A 15,738-nucleotide genomic window follows, 5' to 3' on the forward strand; every position below is an offset into this window, starting at 1 on the left:
TAAAAAAAGGGCAGGGCGGCCTGTGGTGGCAGAAGGGACGGAGGGAGTATAGTGTTGGGGTTGGGGGAGGTTCCGGAGCGCGGAGGCCCGGGAGTTTCCTAGCAAGGCTTCCAGGAGCCCCGACTCTCGTCCCGCGCGGCGGAGGAAACCGCTGGCAAGGCCTTGCCGGGCCTGGAGCTGTGGACGCTGAGCCGATGACAGCCACCGCCTGAACCCTCTTCCCACCCAGCGACTCCAAGCGCATTTGCCACCTCCCGTGTTGGGGGCGGGGGAGCGGTGACTCGTGTTCCCCCAGCCGTCCCAGGGCAGTGCGTGCAGGACCCTGAAGCCCCACACGGGCCCTGTGGGACTTGCTCTTCTGCCGGTGGCCGGAAGCTGGGCTCCGCTAGACCAGCTTCTGTTCCCATTGGTCCGCTTTTGCCCCAAGACCACGCAGCAATGCCCAGGGGCCGGCACGTTTCATTGCTGGGGCGGTGGGTGGAAGGCTTGAGGGACCCCGCCCCTGGGCTGGGCGGGTCGGGGTCTGGCGAAGGGTGCGAGGTCCACAGTGTGCAAGCAGGAGCCCCCCGCCCCCCACCCAAAGGGATCAGGCAGCCCGGAGCAGGTGCTTTTACCTTCGCGAGAGGCAGGTGGCCACAGGGGTGTCACCTTCCAGACCAGGGGCTGGGCTACCATTCGCACGGGCACAGAAACCAGACGGGGAGCTAGAGGTCGCGTGGACGAATCAGGAGAACTTTATTGAAACGCAAGATGAGTCCTGCTGGGAGGAGACGTGCCGGATGGACAGAGGGCCCAGCTCGGGGGCCTCGTCAGCGGCCCTGGCTCGGATGTAATTTTCAACCAATTTATGATTTAAAACAAATGACCATGGGGACAGCCCAGCTCCCGCCACGATTGTTACCGCATTATATACATCGCTTTGCTTTCCAGACTCAGTTTGCTTTCTCTACCTTAGACATAAAGGGGGTTGAGTGAGGGGGGGGGGTCAGATGAGAGAAAAAACAAACACGCAGACACACACATGGCCTGGTTTGGGGTTTTCTGCCCAATAAATTATTTTTAAAAGTGTTGCAAAAACCCCGCCATCTTCCCCCTGAGGATCGTCATGCATTTGAGAAACAGAGTCCATCACATGAACGGTGCTGCCTGAAGCAGGATGGGGGGTGGCATCTAGCCGGGGTTGGAATCCATTTTTTAAAAGACTGTTCTATTAAAAAAAAAAAAGACGGTTAAGAAATGGAAGCTACTACATGGCAGCAGCCAGACTGGAGGGGACGTGGGGGCTCCTGCCTGACACCCCGCACCTCAGTCTCAGAGAAATGGGGGAGGCTGAAGGGCCACAGGTGACCGAAGGCCCCACTGCCGGCTTTCCAGGGATGGGGGCGGGTGCGTGTGACGTGAACACAATGGCTTCACCGCCTTCGTCAGCTCTAGTCCCTCCTCCCAAAGGCCAGGTTCCAAGCCCAGAGGCTGAGTACTAGCCTGCTTCTCTGTCCTCCGCCCACAACACAGACTCTCGCACGGAGAACTGACCGACTTAAAGCCCGGTGTCAACCGCCTCGTCGCCCCCTTGGCCCCACCAACTACAGTCTGTGAGTTTCAAAAGACACAGTTCCTTTTCGCAAGGATTTTGTCCTGTCCCCATGGCTGAGTCGTTCCGTGCCCAAGTCCTGGCGTGGAGAAAGGAAAGAATGAGCCCAGGGACTGAAGTTTCCAGTACTGTCCCTCTGTTATGTTGGACACGGTCCTGGGAGCCAAGCAGAGCAAGGGAAGGGGACTTCCTGGGACACTGGGGCCCCACACTTGCTGGCTGCCCTGGGGGAGGGGGCTCTGGTCAGGGGTTCAGGCCTCCCAGCACTGCCCTTCCTAAGTCACACACGAAAAGGGCTCAGAACGGACACCAATCACCCAGCAATCTGGGCCAGCCCTCGGACCACTTCGCCTGTCGAAGCCCCTTAGCTGGCAAGGTACAAATTTCAGGGCCGTGTGAGCTTTCTCTGAAGGTTGTGTTCAATTTGCAGGACACAAGCACTCCAAAAGCAGACATGCCTTCCCTTCTGGTGTCAAAGGAAAGGGAAAGTAAACACAAGGAGGCACAAGAAAGGGGACTCTGAAATTAATGTCGAAGGCTGGATCATCATCCAGGACCTCCTCGGTGGGAGGACTGACCCTCGGCTTTCCCTCTAAGAGCCCCGCTCAGACCGCAGCGTGCGTCACGATGGCCAGCAGGCTTGTGCAAGCACAGGTTGCTGGGCGCTGGCCCAGAGTTGGGGTTCAGGAGGTCTGAGACGGCGCCTGCGAATTCCATTTCTAACAAGTTCCCAGAAGCTGTTGGTCTGAAAACACACACCGGGAACCAAAGCTCCCAGACGTGAAAGCTGTCAAATTGGGGAACTGGGGACTCACTCACCCCCGTGAGCCCTGGCATCACAGAAGCTTCTCCAGGGAACGATTGCTAACAGAACAGCCGGGCCCTCACCTGGGGATCCACAGGTTCCATTCTCCACTGCGCTGGTCTCCCTGAAGCTTCCACATTTTGATCACTGTCTTCACTTTGAGACTCTACCCGTCTTCCAAGTTTACTTTCTCAGGACTGGGCTGAGCCGACGCGCACACACAGAACCTGGCGGAGGGGAGAGCCACGTGGTGGCCCCACAGGTCCCCGACCGGGTTGCCTGAGGACGCATGAATGTGTACATATATATGGAAAGTGGATTCCATGAAAAAGGGCAGTGTGTTCAGGCTTTGGCCTTCTGGAACAGTGTTCCTAAGAGCACTGTGAACTTACGGCCTCCACAGTGGAGCCATGAGCTGAGCTGGTTAGCAGTTACTAGTCTTCGTAAGAGTGGACCCCACTTCCATCTCCACTGGTGAGCCCTTGGCCAAAGCTCTTTTCACCCCAGCAGTGGGGTTGGCTTGAGGTCTACTCATCAGCTGCAGCTTAGTGGAGCCCAGGAGGGAGCGAGGGAAACATGGTGGTTAACGGTGATCGGAGTGATGTTGCACCTGAGCCCTGCGCAAACGTGTGATTAGCACAGAACCACCCGCTGCCCTAGACAGGAGACCTCCCTCAAGTTTCATGGGGTCTCCCCTTCATCCTGGCTCCGGGGACCAGGTGCACTGGGTCAGGCAAACGGCACTCATTCGCAGGGTTTCTGTCCATGGCGCTGTCCCAGATGCCACAGTGTCTGAGGAAAAGGGGCTGCTTTCTCCCACTCTTTGGAAAACTACGGGAAACCGTTCTCAGACCACAGAACATGGTGGTGGTGGGGGGCATGGGAATAGGGTGGCCCTTGTCTCAGGGAGCAGGGAAAGACAAGGACAGGTCTTGCAAACCAGGAGAACCAGATGGCAAGAAATGAAACCAAAATATCGCTCTTTTGTGTGGAGTCCTTGAGGGGTACAGACAGACGAGCTAGAACGCTGGAAATCTGAGAGCCAGCATGCCAACTAGGAAGGACTGCGGGGTCGGGCCTCCCCATGGGCTTTGGACAAGCCTTCCTCCCCAGCAGCCTCCAGCTTCCCAAAGGTCAGACTCCCTGAAAAGGACGGTGGTGGGAGGATTCAGAGACAGAGAAGCACCGCAGAGGTGCCACAAAGCACAGATGATTAAAGTAGCCTAGGAAGCCACGGAAGAAAGGAAACAGCAACAGCACGCACACGCGTGCGCACGCACACACACACACTGGGTCCTGCATGAGCCTCCAATCTCCTAGTATTTTATTGGTAGTGCCTTGGCAGGGTTCGAGGAACAGACACACTGAACGAAACAGGTTGGTCTTCTTCACCCGGAAGTGAGAGGGACTCTGTGGAGGCGCCCCTCCTGGAGGGTGGCTGTCCCCGGGTGACGTCGGGCATGGAGCCATATCATCTGCTAGCCAGCTTTGGTCAGGAATGGAGCTGGGGTGCTGGGAGGGAGGAGGGGGCAGAAACTCCAGTTAAATAGGCAGCATTCTCCTGAAGGTGCCCGGGGGTCGAGGATAGAGCTGCGGAACCTAGTTTTTGTTTTTTGGGGGGATCCCAGTGGGCTCCAGCCAGATGCAGGTGCGTAGGTAGGAGTGTTATGGATTTGCTCTTGCTGTGAATTCTGGGGCAAGGAGGGGAGCCCCGGTTTTCTGCTTCAGAGAAGCCTGGATGGGCGGCTATAGCACCATGAGGAGGCTCACCCTCTGCCGTGGCCGCAGAACCGGGGTTCCCCGGAGAGAGGCCAGACCCCGCGGCCAGGGTCCCCAGCTGGACAGGAATGCACCTCCTGGAGGAAAGCGGCTGGAGACCTGGGCGCAACGCAGCCCCCAGCTGAGAGTAGCAGGCAGTGGTGGGTCCCACGAACAGAAGAAAATTCGTAACGCAAGAGACCTCCCGGATCCACCTGCTGAGGACCTGGATAAAGTTCACGGTGGTACCCATGGTTACCAGGGAGACAAGACTCCCTCTGGGGGGTCTGAGGCAGTTGGAATGGAGGAAAGGGTTCTCCCTTCCCTTTTCTCAAGTAGCCAGTAACACCCACGAGAAGGCACTGGCTGGGCAGCACCAGAGGGCAGTCAGGGGCTCAGCCACCGATGGAGAGGGCACTAAGTGTCTGAGCCCGGCCATGGGACTACAGCTAGGACGGGGGCAGGGGGCCGAGGTTCAGAGGAGGGCCACCCAGTCTTCCTTCCCAGTGAGAACTTCCAGCACTGGGGCCTCCCCGTCCACACAGCAGGGACCTTAAGGCAGTGATGTCAGCACCATCCTGGGACAAGCAGCCTCTTCCCACCGCAGAACTGCAGATGTTACAGCTGAGTTGTTGGGGGTCTTCACAGCAGTGGCAGCAGCAATGGTCTACAACACCGAGGACCCCACCACCCCTGGGAGTGGCCAGGTGACAGCATAAATTTCCTCAGAGGACAGAACGGGCGGCCTTTTGGACCTAAATGAAGATATTCTGACATGAAGGCTCAGATGCTTCCATTCCTCAGTTGGTGGGACAGAGGGATCCAGGCCAGGAGACTGGGTGCCTGGAGGTTCTGAGAGGGTCTTGTGCTTAGGAGCCCGAGGAGCAAACGCCGGGGTCTGAGCCCACCACGGAGCCCTGGTCTGCGGAGCTCTAAGGCTTCAGCCTCACTTAGCAGCTCGGAAATGGCAGGAAGCCAACTACCCATTTGAAAGACGCAAGGTTCCGCCGTCCTGCAGCCCATGATCACGGGTTCCTGGATCTCCTGTCCACAATGTGCCGTGCGTCTCAGCAAAGGCTTCTTTATGGCTGGCTCCTTGGGTTCTGGCTGTGTTTCTCAGACGGCCCAGCAGGCTTAGGTGGCGGGCGGGAGTTGAGCACTTCCTGCTGGACTGTGAGTTTAAGGGCCCAAGTCCTGTCTTCCTTTCCAACGGCTCAGTCAGTGCTTGTCAAATGAAGGAACGTAGGCTGCCAGACCTCCAGGTGGCTTTGGCAAAAGGCGGGTCCCCGTGGGGGGCAGACCTTTGAGCCTTGTGTTCTGATTGGGAGTCTGTCATTTGTCACACACAAACAGGAAAGGCCAGCTCGAGCTTTGGATTTGTTGGACAAAGCGGGTGCCATCAAGTGGGCCAGATAGGGCACTAGACAGAGTGGTCCCAGTGTCCTGGTTTCCTCTTAGTCCCTCTTCCATCAACGGGAGTCAGGCTCTCATGCTGGAGACTGGCAGCCGAGCACCTGCACAGAATGTGTGCTTTCTCAGAAGGGAAGCCCAAGTCCCCCTCCTTCCACTGCTGCTGAGCCAAGGCTGCGTGTCCCACGTGAGTCCCAAGGACGCTGGGGATGGACGCGTGGCAGGTGCCTTGCTGAGGCCAAGTACATGGCGTCAGATGCTCCCAACAAAACCCAGCTGGAAAAGCTGAACCAGCCCCTGGAAGAGCTGCCCCAGCATCTGATGACCATGTGAAGAGAAGAAGAAGAAGAAAAAAAAACCCAAAAAGGAAAATAAATAGGCAAATGGGAGAAAAAATAGAAACCAAAAAAGAAAAAAAGAAAAAGGAGGTTTTCTGACTCCCATGCATGTTGAACCAGAGGGTGTGAGGCAGAGCTGGCCACCTCTCTCCTCAGGCTGCCATGTTATTTCTGTGGTCTGGGGACTCCTCAGGCTGGCCGCTGTCTTGTCCTGTTACCCGGGGCGGCCAATGCTCTCTCTATCTGGCACCTGGTTCCCGTCTCCAGATTCATCTTTTCTGTTTTTTAAAACCTTTTACAGATTGATTAGAACATTTTTAGAATCACATGCTTCTTTGTCTGGGCTCCACCCAGATCTCCAGGGGGAGTGTTGTTGGCAGTGGCGATGGGGTCGAGAGGGGTCTCCAGAAGTCCTGGGGGCTCCCGCCTCCCTCAGGGTCCCCGCAGGGACCGTCTCTCTCAGAGTTGCTCCTGAGAACTGGTGAGGACCCACTGCGGGCTCATCTGTGGCTTCTGAACCCTCCCTGGAAAGCCCAGGAGTCTGTCACTGAGACAAGAAATCAAGGAGAAAGACCCAGCCTCATCTTTCCCCCAAAGTCATGAGAGGAGGAGAATTCATGTATGTGGGGGACGGACACCAGTTCCACATGCCATCCCACTGGTCCCTACTGGGAAGTTCTCCAAGGAGCAGCACCGAGAACCCGCCGCCTCCTGCGCCTTTTCCCCATCCCGCTGTGGCCTCGCTGGAGAGCCAGCGCGCGGGGAGGGAGGGGCGAGGGGAAGCCAACAGAGCTGCTGCAGCGTCCTGCCATCCGGGGTGGCAGGGGCCGCCGGACCCTCAGAGCGTCGCCTGGAGGTTGGGGTCCAGGATGGTCTCTCGATCTGGAGACTCAATGTAATTGGCAGCCTCCTGAAGCTTCAGCAGCATAGCCATCTAGGGAGGGACAAAGAGAGGGGTGCATGAACGTGGGGACCTGAGTCTGGGCCTTGGTTTGTACGGGACTCAGAGCCCAGAGTGTAGACGTGGCTCATAAGGAGCAGCCGTGACTGCGTCCGCCCTCGCTGTCCACGTGCACAGGGGGCGTCTTGGCCGCAGGTGCCACACTTGGATGAGGTGACACATGGAACGAGGTGCCTCTGTGTGTAAGGCACTGACCCTCCAGGAGAGGACAGAAGGCCTGGGTGTGCCAGCTCACGCTGGGAGGAGCGTGGGCCATGCCATGAGGAGCATCAGCCCACAGCGGGACTTGGGGTCCCTGCAGGCTGCCCTCCTGGCTCCCAGACCCCAGTGCTCAGGTCAGATCTAAGCCCTGCAGGGTCTTCCCCTCCGTCCCTTTTGCCCCTTATGTTCTGTGGCTGCTTCAAGACTATGACCCTCATTTCAGTGAAGCCTGGTTGACCCTCCTTTGCGTCTGCTCTCCACCCTACTGACCTGACTCCCAAGCCTTCCAACTTAAAAGTATTTTCTACCTGGTTCCAACAAAGTCAAAATGTAAATAAATACATCTTGTGACCACAGTGGAAGAATTTCCGACTCGGAAGGTCAAACTGGTGGGTCACAGGATGTGCCGCAGGACCCTCTGAAAGGGCTTTCCTCGTGGACGCGCCCACCATCGCGTGGGACACCTGCGCTTCCTTCCACGCACAGTGCTGGCCAAGGACGTGCCATCTCCCCATTTCTGCCTGCATTTGCCCAGTTATTGGCGAGGTGGGATCTCCCTACGTTTTCACTGGTCACTTGCATTCCCCTCTGGTCAGATGCCCGTCTGTAGCTCTGTCCACTCTTCCGTTTGGCAGTGTTTGGGGACATTTTCTGTACTCTAGGTTCCATCCCCTTGGGCTGCGACACTGCTGCTGCTTCGCCTGGTCTGTCCCTCACCTCGGTCTGCTCCCTGCAAGGTTCACGAAGCGCCTGGACAGATGCTGTCCACGGGTGCTGGCAGACAGGACAGGTAGCCGCAGACTGTGCTGAAGTGTCTGCCTGCAGCTCTGTTCACTACGCATCTGGTGGAACTTCTGGCCTGGCACCCACCTGAGACCCTGGGCCTTGCGAGAATGCTTCACTCCACTTAAGCCAGGGCAAGGGCACAGGCCTCAGCCCCCAGGGCTCCGGCCGCATCCAGGCCCTGGCCTTGTGGGCGCTCGCTAGCCTGCCCCTCGGGCTATCGGTAATGCTGGCACTCTTAGGCTAGGCGGCTCCCACTCACCAGAGGGTCCGACTCCAGGGAACTCGGGGTGCAGTCCTTGACGGTCCTGTCCTCGGGAGGCGAGGCGATGCTGTGAGGGCCCACAGTGGGCGGGGGCAGGTGGTATAGCTTCGACTGGTCCTGCTGGGCCGATGGCCAGGGCAGCGTGTCCCGGACCCACTCGACCGGGTCCTCCCATGCGGCTTTCTGTCCGTGCACCTGGAGGAAGGGGGGCGGTTAGGGGAGAAGGGCCCATGGGTGAGAGGCTTGGTCGTGCTGCCCCCAAGGGAGCCTGCACTTCTCGGATGCAAATCCTGACACTCTGAGTCCAGGGCACCCCCTTTGTGTTTCCCAACCAGGGACGTAAGTGGGTGTAAATCAGTAAAAGCATTTTGGAGGATAACTTGGCAGATGGTGTTAAAACTTAACATGTACAACCCTGGCTGGTGTGGCTCAGTGGACTGAGCACTGGCATGCGAACCAAAGGGTTGCCGGTTTGATTCCCAGTCAGGGCACATGTCTGGGTTGCGGGCCAGGTCCCCAGTTAGAGGCACACAAGAGGCAACCACACACTGATGTTTCTCTCCCTCTCTTTCTTCCTCCCTTCCCCTCTCTCTAAAAATAAATAAAATAAAATCTTTTAAAAAATAACATGTACAAATCTTACAGCCTCATGATTTTACTTCTCAAGTAGGAGACTCTTCTACTTTAGTAATAATACCTTTAAAATTTGTTGACTTGCTCGAAACCGGAGGTCGTCAGGGTAAAAAATGCTTTTGAATGGGGAAACTACAAATACTCGTGTGGAATTAAATGAAACAATGACTTCCGGCATTAGTCTGCTAGACAAGGTCTCTAGAAACTTACCGCACCCCCAGGAGAGCTGTCACAATAACAATGACTTTTTACAGACAATAGGTGACGGAAGGGTCCAGCCAGAGCGCCATCGTGGGAGATAGCAGGGAGGGACTAGTGTGGTCACCGTGCCCTAACTCACAGGCTACAAAAACTGAAGCGTTTTAAAGGAAAAAAGACACCTTCCTTCTGCACAGTTTTCCTTCTGACGCTCAGAAGCCTCTCCGCACAGCTCGTTGCCTTCGGGACCGCCCGGTGATTTGCCTTTTTCACACGAGGGTGTTGAGAAGTAAGGTGGCCAGAGCGATGTGTCTGTCAGTAATGAGCTAAGGCAGCCACAGGGCTTTAATTCTTAGAGCCACCATTTCTGGATTTGCCGTGATCCCTGAAGACGTCCGAGTTCGGTGGACACGTGGCCCCGGGCAGCGCCCATTCCGCCTCTTGCTGGAGGTGGCTTGCCCACCCAGGGCCTCAGTCTGCCCATCAGGAAGAGAACCTAACCCATCTCAGCAGCTGATTCTAACGCTGAAGAAATACTGTTCTGGGAGAGGACAGGCCGACCTCGGGGACGAAGCAGAGCTCACCTTGATGCCGTCCTTGGCCCCCTCCTGCAGGTAGGGGATGATGGAGTTGTTCCACAGGTCTATGAACCAGGTCCGGAAGTCCTCGATGCCAATGGGACAGGACAAGAAGAAGCAAGGGCCTGCGGAAAGGCGCAAGGCTGTGAAGGGGACCGGGAGCCCCTGTCCCAGGGACCCGCTTCTCTGGCTCCCTAACACCCAGCAGAGGGCTCGGATGAGCCAAGGACGACGGGAAGTCAGTGTGGGGCGAGGCCGAGACGGCCCTGGAGCTGTAGGTGCCGACGGCCGGGCTGGTACCCTCCTGAACGACACCTCCCAAGATGGGGTCGGGTGAGGGCGCGAGGGGAAGCTTCGAAACCCCCAAGCGCCCCCCCTCCTGGTTTCCGGGAATCGTGGGGAAAACATGAGGGAGGGGGCTTAGCGTCCAGAGGGCGGAAGCGAGCCCCCCGAGGCGCGGTGCTGCCTGTGCTCAGAAGCTTGCTAAGGGACCCTGAGGCCTTGGTCCCGAGCCCCAGGGAGGAGGGCGGGGCGGGGCCGCACCGATGAGGAAGTCGGAGGTGCTGTGCTTCTCCAGGAACGTGTGCAGGTGGTACCACAGCTGGGGCACCCAGTCCAGCACCCGCAGCAGCTCCTCCCTGTTGGCGTTCACGTCGCTGTCGGACTCCAGCAGCTTCCTCCTCAGGTAGCGGACCAGGAAGCCGTTGGCCGGCTCCACGTTGTTGGAGAAGGTCAGCATCCTGCCGCCGGGGAGGGACGGGGCAGCGGGCTCAGAGCGGCGGGGGGGGTCGTCGTCAGGCTCCGTCCCTGCCCCCGCCGGCCTCCCACGCACGCCCGCTCGGTTCCTTCCCAAGTCCCGCTGGAGTCGGCTGGCCCCGGGGCCGCTGCCCGGGCAGGCAGGGCTGCTTCCTGAACCAGGGACCCCCTTCGGACAACCAGCTGAGGGGGTGTGCGGGCACAGGGCCCGAACGGGCTGCCTCTCCTCCCTCCCCTCCCCCCAGAGCCCTTCCCCTCCCTGTGAGTGACACGGCGGTCACACCTGTCCTCCCCCTAAGCCCCGACGGCTCTGCAGGGTTGTCTGTCCTGCCGCCTATGGCTGTCTGGCCGGGCCCTGGGGCACAGCTAGTTCACAGACTCGGGGGGAGGATGGAGGGCCCCCAAGGGCCGCGGCGCTCACCTGAAGCTCAGGTGCAAACCATGGTTGGGTGTCATCTTCACGGGCTGGTTCGTGGTGCCTATGATGTAGGGGCTGCGGGAGTGAAGAGCGGAAGGACTCGCTCAGCCCCTGTGGACACAGGCTGCCGGCCGGCCCCCCGGCGCCCTGCGCCCGCCCCAGCTCACCACTTGTGGTACTTGCACGTGAGGGCCCCGTTGACCAGCTCGCTGATGGAGCCCGCCTCGCTCAGGTCGTCCAGCAGGATCACCAGGGGGACGTCCCCGACGCCCGTGTCCCGGTCTATCTGGTTGGCCAGGTTGGACAGATACAGCTGCAGGTCCTGCGGGAACGGGAGGCGGGGCTCAGCGCCCAGGCCACGGCCCCAGAGGGGCTCTGCCAGCTCAGCATCCGCAGGGGCCTCTGCTCCCCACCCCGCACAGCGGCCCCCGACAGGGGGCAGAGGCCACACAGACAAACTGTGGTCCCGGGGCTCCAGAGCCCCCCTCTGAAGCAGTGGTACCAAAGGTGCCCCAAAGTGGCGAAACCAAAGTGGATTCTCACTGGTCAGCACCATGAACTCCCCAGCCTGGGAGAGCCAAGGTCAGAGACACCAGGGCCCGGCAGGAGACCACACAGTGTGAAACACTTAGTTCTGAAGGGCTCCTCCCAGAAAGCCCCAAGTCAGCAGGTCCCACTGGGAAGACAGGTGGGGGGAAGGGGAAGGAAGGGAAGGGATGGGGTGGGAATGAGGGGCCTGTGCTTGAGGCAGCGGTCCGTTCGAGGAGCTTGGCAGGCCAGGGGATGGAGGTCTGGGAAGAAAGGATGCAGCAGGGAGGGGGGCAAGAGGGAGACGGAGGGAGAGGCCGGGATGGGCAGCGGGGCAGGTGCCTGGCCAGGCCTGGTGGGGGGAGGCGGCCACCTTGCAAGACTGCTGGTGCATGTTGAAGGTGCTAACGATGCCCTCGGTGACCTCGCGGCCGGAGCGCTCCACCAGGTACTCGGCCAGCCGATTGGTCAGGTAGGTCTTGCCCGTGCCGCTGGGGCCGGAGAGGACCAGGCGCCGGTGCTTGAGCAGGAGGCTGATGTAATGCTGCATCATGGGCTTGGGGATCAGGGTCTCGAACACCAGGCTGTCCACGCACTTCTCCTTCAGACCTGAACCCCAGCCCCAGAGAGCGTGAGGTCACCTGGGGCTCCTGTGGGCGCCTCCTTCTCTGTCCAGGACCCTGGGGAAAAGCTCAGTGCCCCTCGCCCTAAGGCCTGCAGGGAGCCCCTAACCCAGAGGGTTGACCCACGTGGATTGTATTTTTAGGGACCTGCTGTAAGCTACAGGTACAGGGGTGACATGGCAAAAGCTTCCCTGGGAACAAGAGTCAGGGCTGGGCCTAAAATATCTCACACGCATCGACCTTCGGTGCCTGATATCTGCAGGATATCAGCCTCTCGGACCCGCCTACCCCCCCACCCCCTCCCCCTCGAGGATACCAAACGTGAGGATGCTCAAGTCCCTGTGTAGGTGATGCAGTGTTTGCATGTGACCTACGCACACCCTCCTGTGCACTTCGAATCATCTCTGGATACTTGGGACACCCGATACAATGTAAATGTCATGTAACTGTTACACCGTCTCATTCAGGGAATCAGGACAGGAAAACGCGGTTTCAGTCACAGGCCTAACTACAAAGGACACGTCCGCAACAACGTAACATTAAGAAAACATTTTCCGCCCTGGCTGCTGTGGCTCAGAGGACTGAGCACCAGCCTGTGAACCAAAGGGTCGCTGGTTCGATTCCCAGTCAGGGCACATGCCTGGGTTGGGGGCCAGGTCCTCAGTTGGGGGCACACAAGAGGCAACCACACACTAATCTATCTCTCCCCCCTTCCCTTCTCTCTAAAAATAAATAAATAAATAAACAAAGAACCACAAACATTTTCCACCCAGGTGTGTTAGCATCCAAAGATGCGAAATCAGAACGGGAGACCTGGTGGGCTGACCGTGAAATTCTCACGGCAGTTTCTCAGGGGTCGTTGCGGAGTGAGCCGACAATGGGTGTCTGACCATCCATCCCTCCCCTCTCCCCCCCATCCCACCCGGAGGCAGGACTGACCTTTGAGGGAGACAGATATGTTATTGACGCCACGGCGGCAGGGAGGCATCTCTGGGGGCTCCGTGTCCAACACCCGCTTCACGTGGCTGATGCTGTAGCCGTGAATGGACTCGGTGCTGAGTCCCAGGGTGGAGGCTGGGTCCATCTTAGAGACGTAGTCCTGGCAGAGCAGGGGAACGCGGTGACGGTGGGGAACACCAAGGAGGGACACAGACGCAAAAGGACGCAGAAAAGAAACTTTCGAGGGAACAAAGGAGGATGAAGGGGGAGCGGCACGTGGTTTTCCCACTTAGCGCTTCTCCACAGGGGACCCCAGGTCCCCAGGACCCAGTGTCTGCGTGGCTCCGTCTCCCAGGGGAGGACAGGCCACCTCTGTGAGTCCATGTGTCCCTTTACCTTGAACACCTGAAACACAGCTTCGTCCAGCAGCTTCCAGTCGAGTTTCCCGCTGACCTTGCTGCACCCCAGGAAGAACTCCTGCTGCTTCAAGTCCTACGAGGCCAAGATAGAAGCACGTGAGCCCGGGAAGGCGATGCCCAGGGGAGGGAGACAGGGAGACACCTCGCACCCAGGCCTCCTCGGGCGGGACTGCGTGCCCCGGGCCCCCGGAGCTCTCACCCCTCGGATGATGTGCTGTGGGGGCATCCTCACCACCACCCGGAGGGTGGCCTCGTCCTTGGGGCCGCTGCTGCTGATGCCGTCCATGGGCGACAGGTCTGCAGGCCGGAGAGGGACGGGCGGTGTCAGGGGCACCCACTGGTGTTCCCCCGCCTCCCCATCCTCGTCCTTCCTGGTAATGCTCTGAGCATCCCGGGGGGTGGGGCAGGCGGTAGCCCCGCACTGAACAGCGGTTGTGGCCAAGGACCAGAGCGACTGGGTCTCATGGCATTGCCCTGGGGCCGCCTCGTCACCTCCTTGGCCCAGGGAGTTCGCCACCAGAGGGCGTGGAGTGTGGAACCGTGGGCGCGACCCTGCTCGCCCCACCCGCCCTGGGCAGGCTCTGCTCACAAAGGCACCTGTGTCTGTGAGACCCGGGCTGAAGGAGCGGGTGAGCGCCAGGCCCAGCGCCCGGCGAGGGGACGGCAGCACCGAGGACCCAGGGGCCTGCCCTGGGGTGGGGCCCGACGAGGGGCCCGGGGCGACCTTCAGCCGGTCGTTCTCCGCCTTGAGCAGGTCCACCTCCAGCTACAGCCAGAAGAGACAGGCAGGGTCAGGGCTGCCGACGAGGCCTCAGCGGGGCCCCTGGCCCCGGTCCCCACCCCCGCGGCCCCGCCCCGGCGCCCGGCTCACCTGCATGTTGTGCATGGTCTCCCGGAGCTGGTCCAGCTGGTGGGCGGAGTTCAGGGCCTCCAGGCGGATGTCCGTCAGCTTCATCTCCTTCTCCCACAGCTCGGAGCGCAGCTCCGACACCTCTTTCTTCTCGGGCTCCTCCTCCTCGCTGGCGTGGAACAGCCGCGTGTGGGGGGCAGGGTGAGTGGGGACCCTGCGAGGAAGCGGGTGTCAAGCCAGCTACATGCAGCGCTGGCTGCCAGGGGCCCGGCTTCTGCCTCTGGGTGCTCAGCAGGGACAGGGACGGTCCCCTGCTGGTCTCAGAGGCCTGGGTGGAGGTCTGTGTGGGCCACTGCGTGTCCAGGTGGGAAGGGCTGGTGGCCAGTGGTGGCCGGGTTCACGCAGGTGCCAGGCTGGGTGGCAGGTACGGGTGGCACTTACTCAGGGGCTTCGACGCCCACAGAGGACGAGTGGGAGGACTTGGCGGAGGGCGAGGCGGTCTCTGTGGACCCGCCATGCTGCAGTTTGGGGGATGAGGGCGCGGAGGAGTCGGGGGTGGCAATCTCCTCGATATCGGAGTAAGAGGATGCGGACTTGGGGCCCTTTTTTATACTGAAGGCTTTGTTGAAGGAGCTCCGAAGCTGGAAGAGAGCAGACCCAAGGGGAGAGGCGTCAGGGCTCCGCGTGGAGATGGGAGGGCGTCTGGGGTTTCTGAGCCAGAGCAGCGCACAGGCGGGGCCTCCGCTTGCTGGGGCTCGGCCTCCCTCTCCAGGGCTTCGCTTGTTCATGGGCTAGAAGCAGCGTCGCCTAGAGTTTGGGGCTGAGACATGGGCTGGTTCCGGCGGCTGCTGCTGTGGGCTGTGGGCACTTCTTGGGTTTCCTCTCCCCTGGGGGATGGAGAGGGACAGAGGAGTCTCCCGAGGTCACAGAGGGCATATTTCACGGCCAGGGATGGGTCCGTCTAGAGCTCAGCCCCCCGACCAGGCGCATCGGATCTGAGTCTATGCACCAGTGAACCAGAAGCTGACAACGTGCTTCTGTGGACGTCAACAGAACAGAGTGGCCCCGAGTTTCCGTTAGTGTCTCTCTGCTCAGCACGTCCCAGAAGGGCAGGAGCCACCAGGTGCAGGCACTTTCTCCCCCTTCCCCTCAAAGGGCCTAGAAGAAGGGGCGTCTCCCGCACCCCCTCGGAGCACCGGGGACACCGTGACGTGCCTGCCACGTGTCGACCTCAGGCGGTGCTGGGTCTGGGGGGTACGGGCATGAGCTGGAGCTGCCGACAGGGCCTTGCCCCGCACACGCTCACATGCACCCACACAGCATGCACGGCACACAGGGACACAGATGGAGGGCGGCAGACAGTGAAGGAAGGTGACAAGGGCCGAGGGCGAACCAGACCTGGGACAGCGAGAAGGGCCCGGAGGGAGGGTCTGAGGGACCCTCCGTGTCTCTCAGAGCCCAGGAGGGCACAGCTGGCAGGACTGTGTGCCGGGGCCCCTGCTGCATCGGACGAGGGGGAGCACCTGTCCGGCTGTCACGCGTGACGAGCGAGAGGGGAAGCGTGCAGGGGACTGTCGTCCGCGAGGAAGCAAGGCCCTGAGCCAAGGCTGAAAGGCCCGCGAGCTGGCATGGCTGAGGGGGGTGGGGGGCTCGGACTCAGGCTCCCGGGTTTTCAATCCAAGGA

At 60.0% G+C, this 15,738-nt stretch overlaps 2 protein-coding genes across 2 annotated transcripts in view; one reads left to right on the forward strand and one right to left on the reverse strand.

The window, feature by feature from the left end:
- The window catches only part of TNNT2 (troponin T2, cardiac type), a 323,809-nt gene that overhangs the window by 88,890 nt on the left and 219,181 nt on the right, over nucleotides 1-15,738 (forward strand). The gene's annotated exons all lie outside the window — the stretch shown is intronic.
- Nucleotides 5,294-15,738, reverse strand: part of NAV1 (neuron navigator 1) — a 136,411-nt gene continuing 125,966 nt past the window's right edge. Inside the window, exons 20-32 of the mRNA XM_090263256.1 lie at nucleotides 14,496-14,695; nucleotides 14,076-14,268; nucleotides 13,802-13,970; nucleotides 13,404-13,501; nucleotides 13,182-13,277; nucleotides 12,786-12,945; nucleotides 11,597-11,832; nucleotides 10,863-11,017; nucleotides 10,699-10,770; nucleotides 10,065-10,261; nucleotides 9,528-9,646; nucleotides 8,110-8,307; nucleotides 5,294-6,836 (exon numbers count right to left, since the gene is read on the reverse strand). Of these exons, the coding sequence (XP_090119382.1) occupies nucleotides 6,741-6,836; nucleotides 8,110-8,307; nucleotides 9,528-9,646; nucleotides 10,065-10,261; nucleotides 10,699-10,770; nucleotides 10,863-11,017; nucleotides 11,597-11,832; nucleotides 12,786-12,945; nucleotides 13,182-13,277; nucleotides 13,404-13,501; nucleotides 13,802-13,970; nucleotides 14,076-14,268; nucleotides 14,496-14,695 (1,989 nt within the window). The 3' untranslated portion in view covers nucleotides 5,294-6,740. The remainder of the gene's footprint in view (nucleotides 6,837-8,109; nucleotides 8,308-9,527; nucleotides 9,647-10,064; nucleotides 10,262-10,698; nucleotides 10,771-10,862; nucleotides 11,018-11,596; nucleotides 11,833-12,785; nucleotides 12,946-13,181; nucleotides 13,278-13,403; nucleotides 13,502-13,801; nucleotides 13,971-14,075; nucleotides 14,269-14,495; nucleotides 14,696-15,738) is intronic.

Source organism: Furipterus horrens, unplaced genomic scaffold (assembly GCF_987537825.1).
Source record: "Furipterus horrens unplaced genomic scaffold, mFurHor1.1.pri manual_scaffold_15, whole genome shotgun sequence".
NCBI classification, from domain to species: Eukaryota; Metazoa; Chordata; class Mammalia; order Chiroptera; family Furipteridae; genus Furipterus; species Furipterus horrens.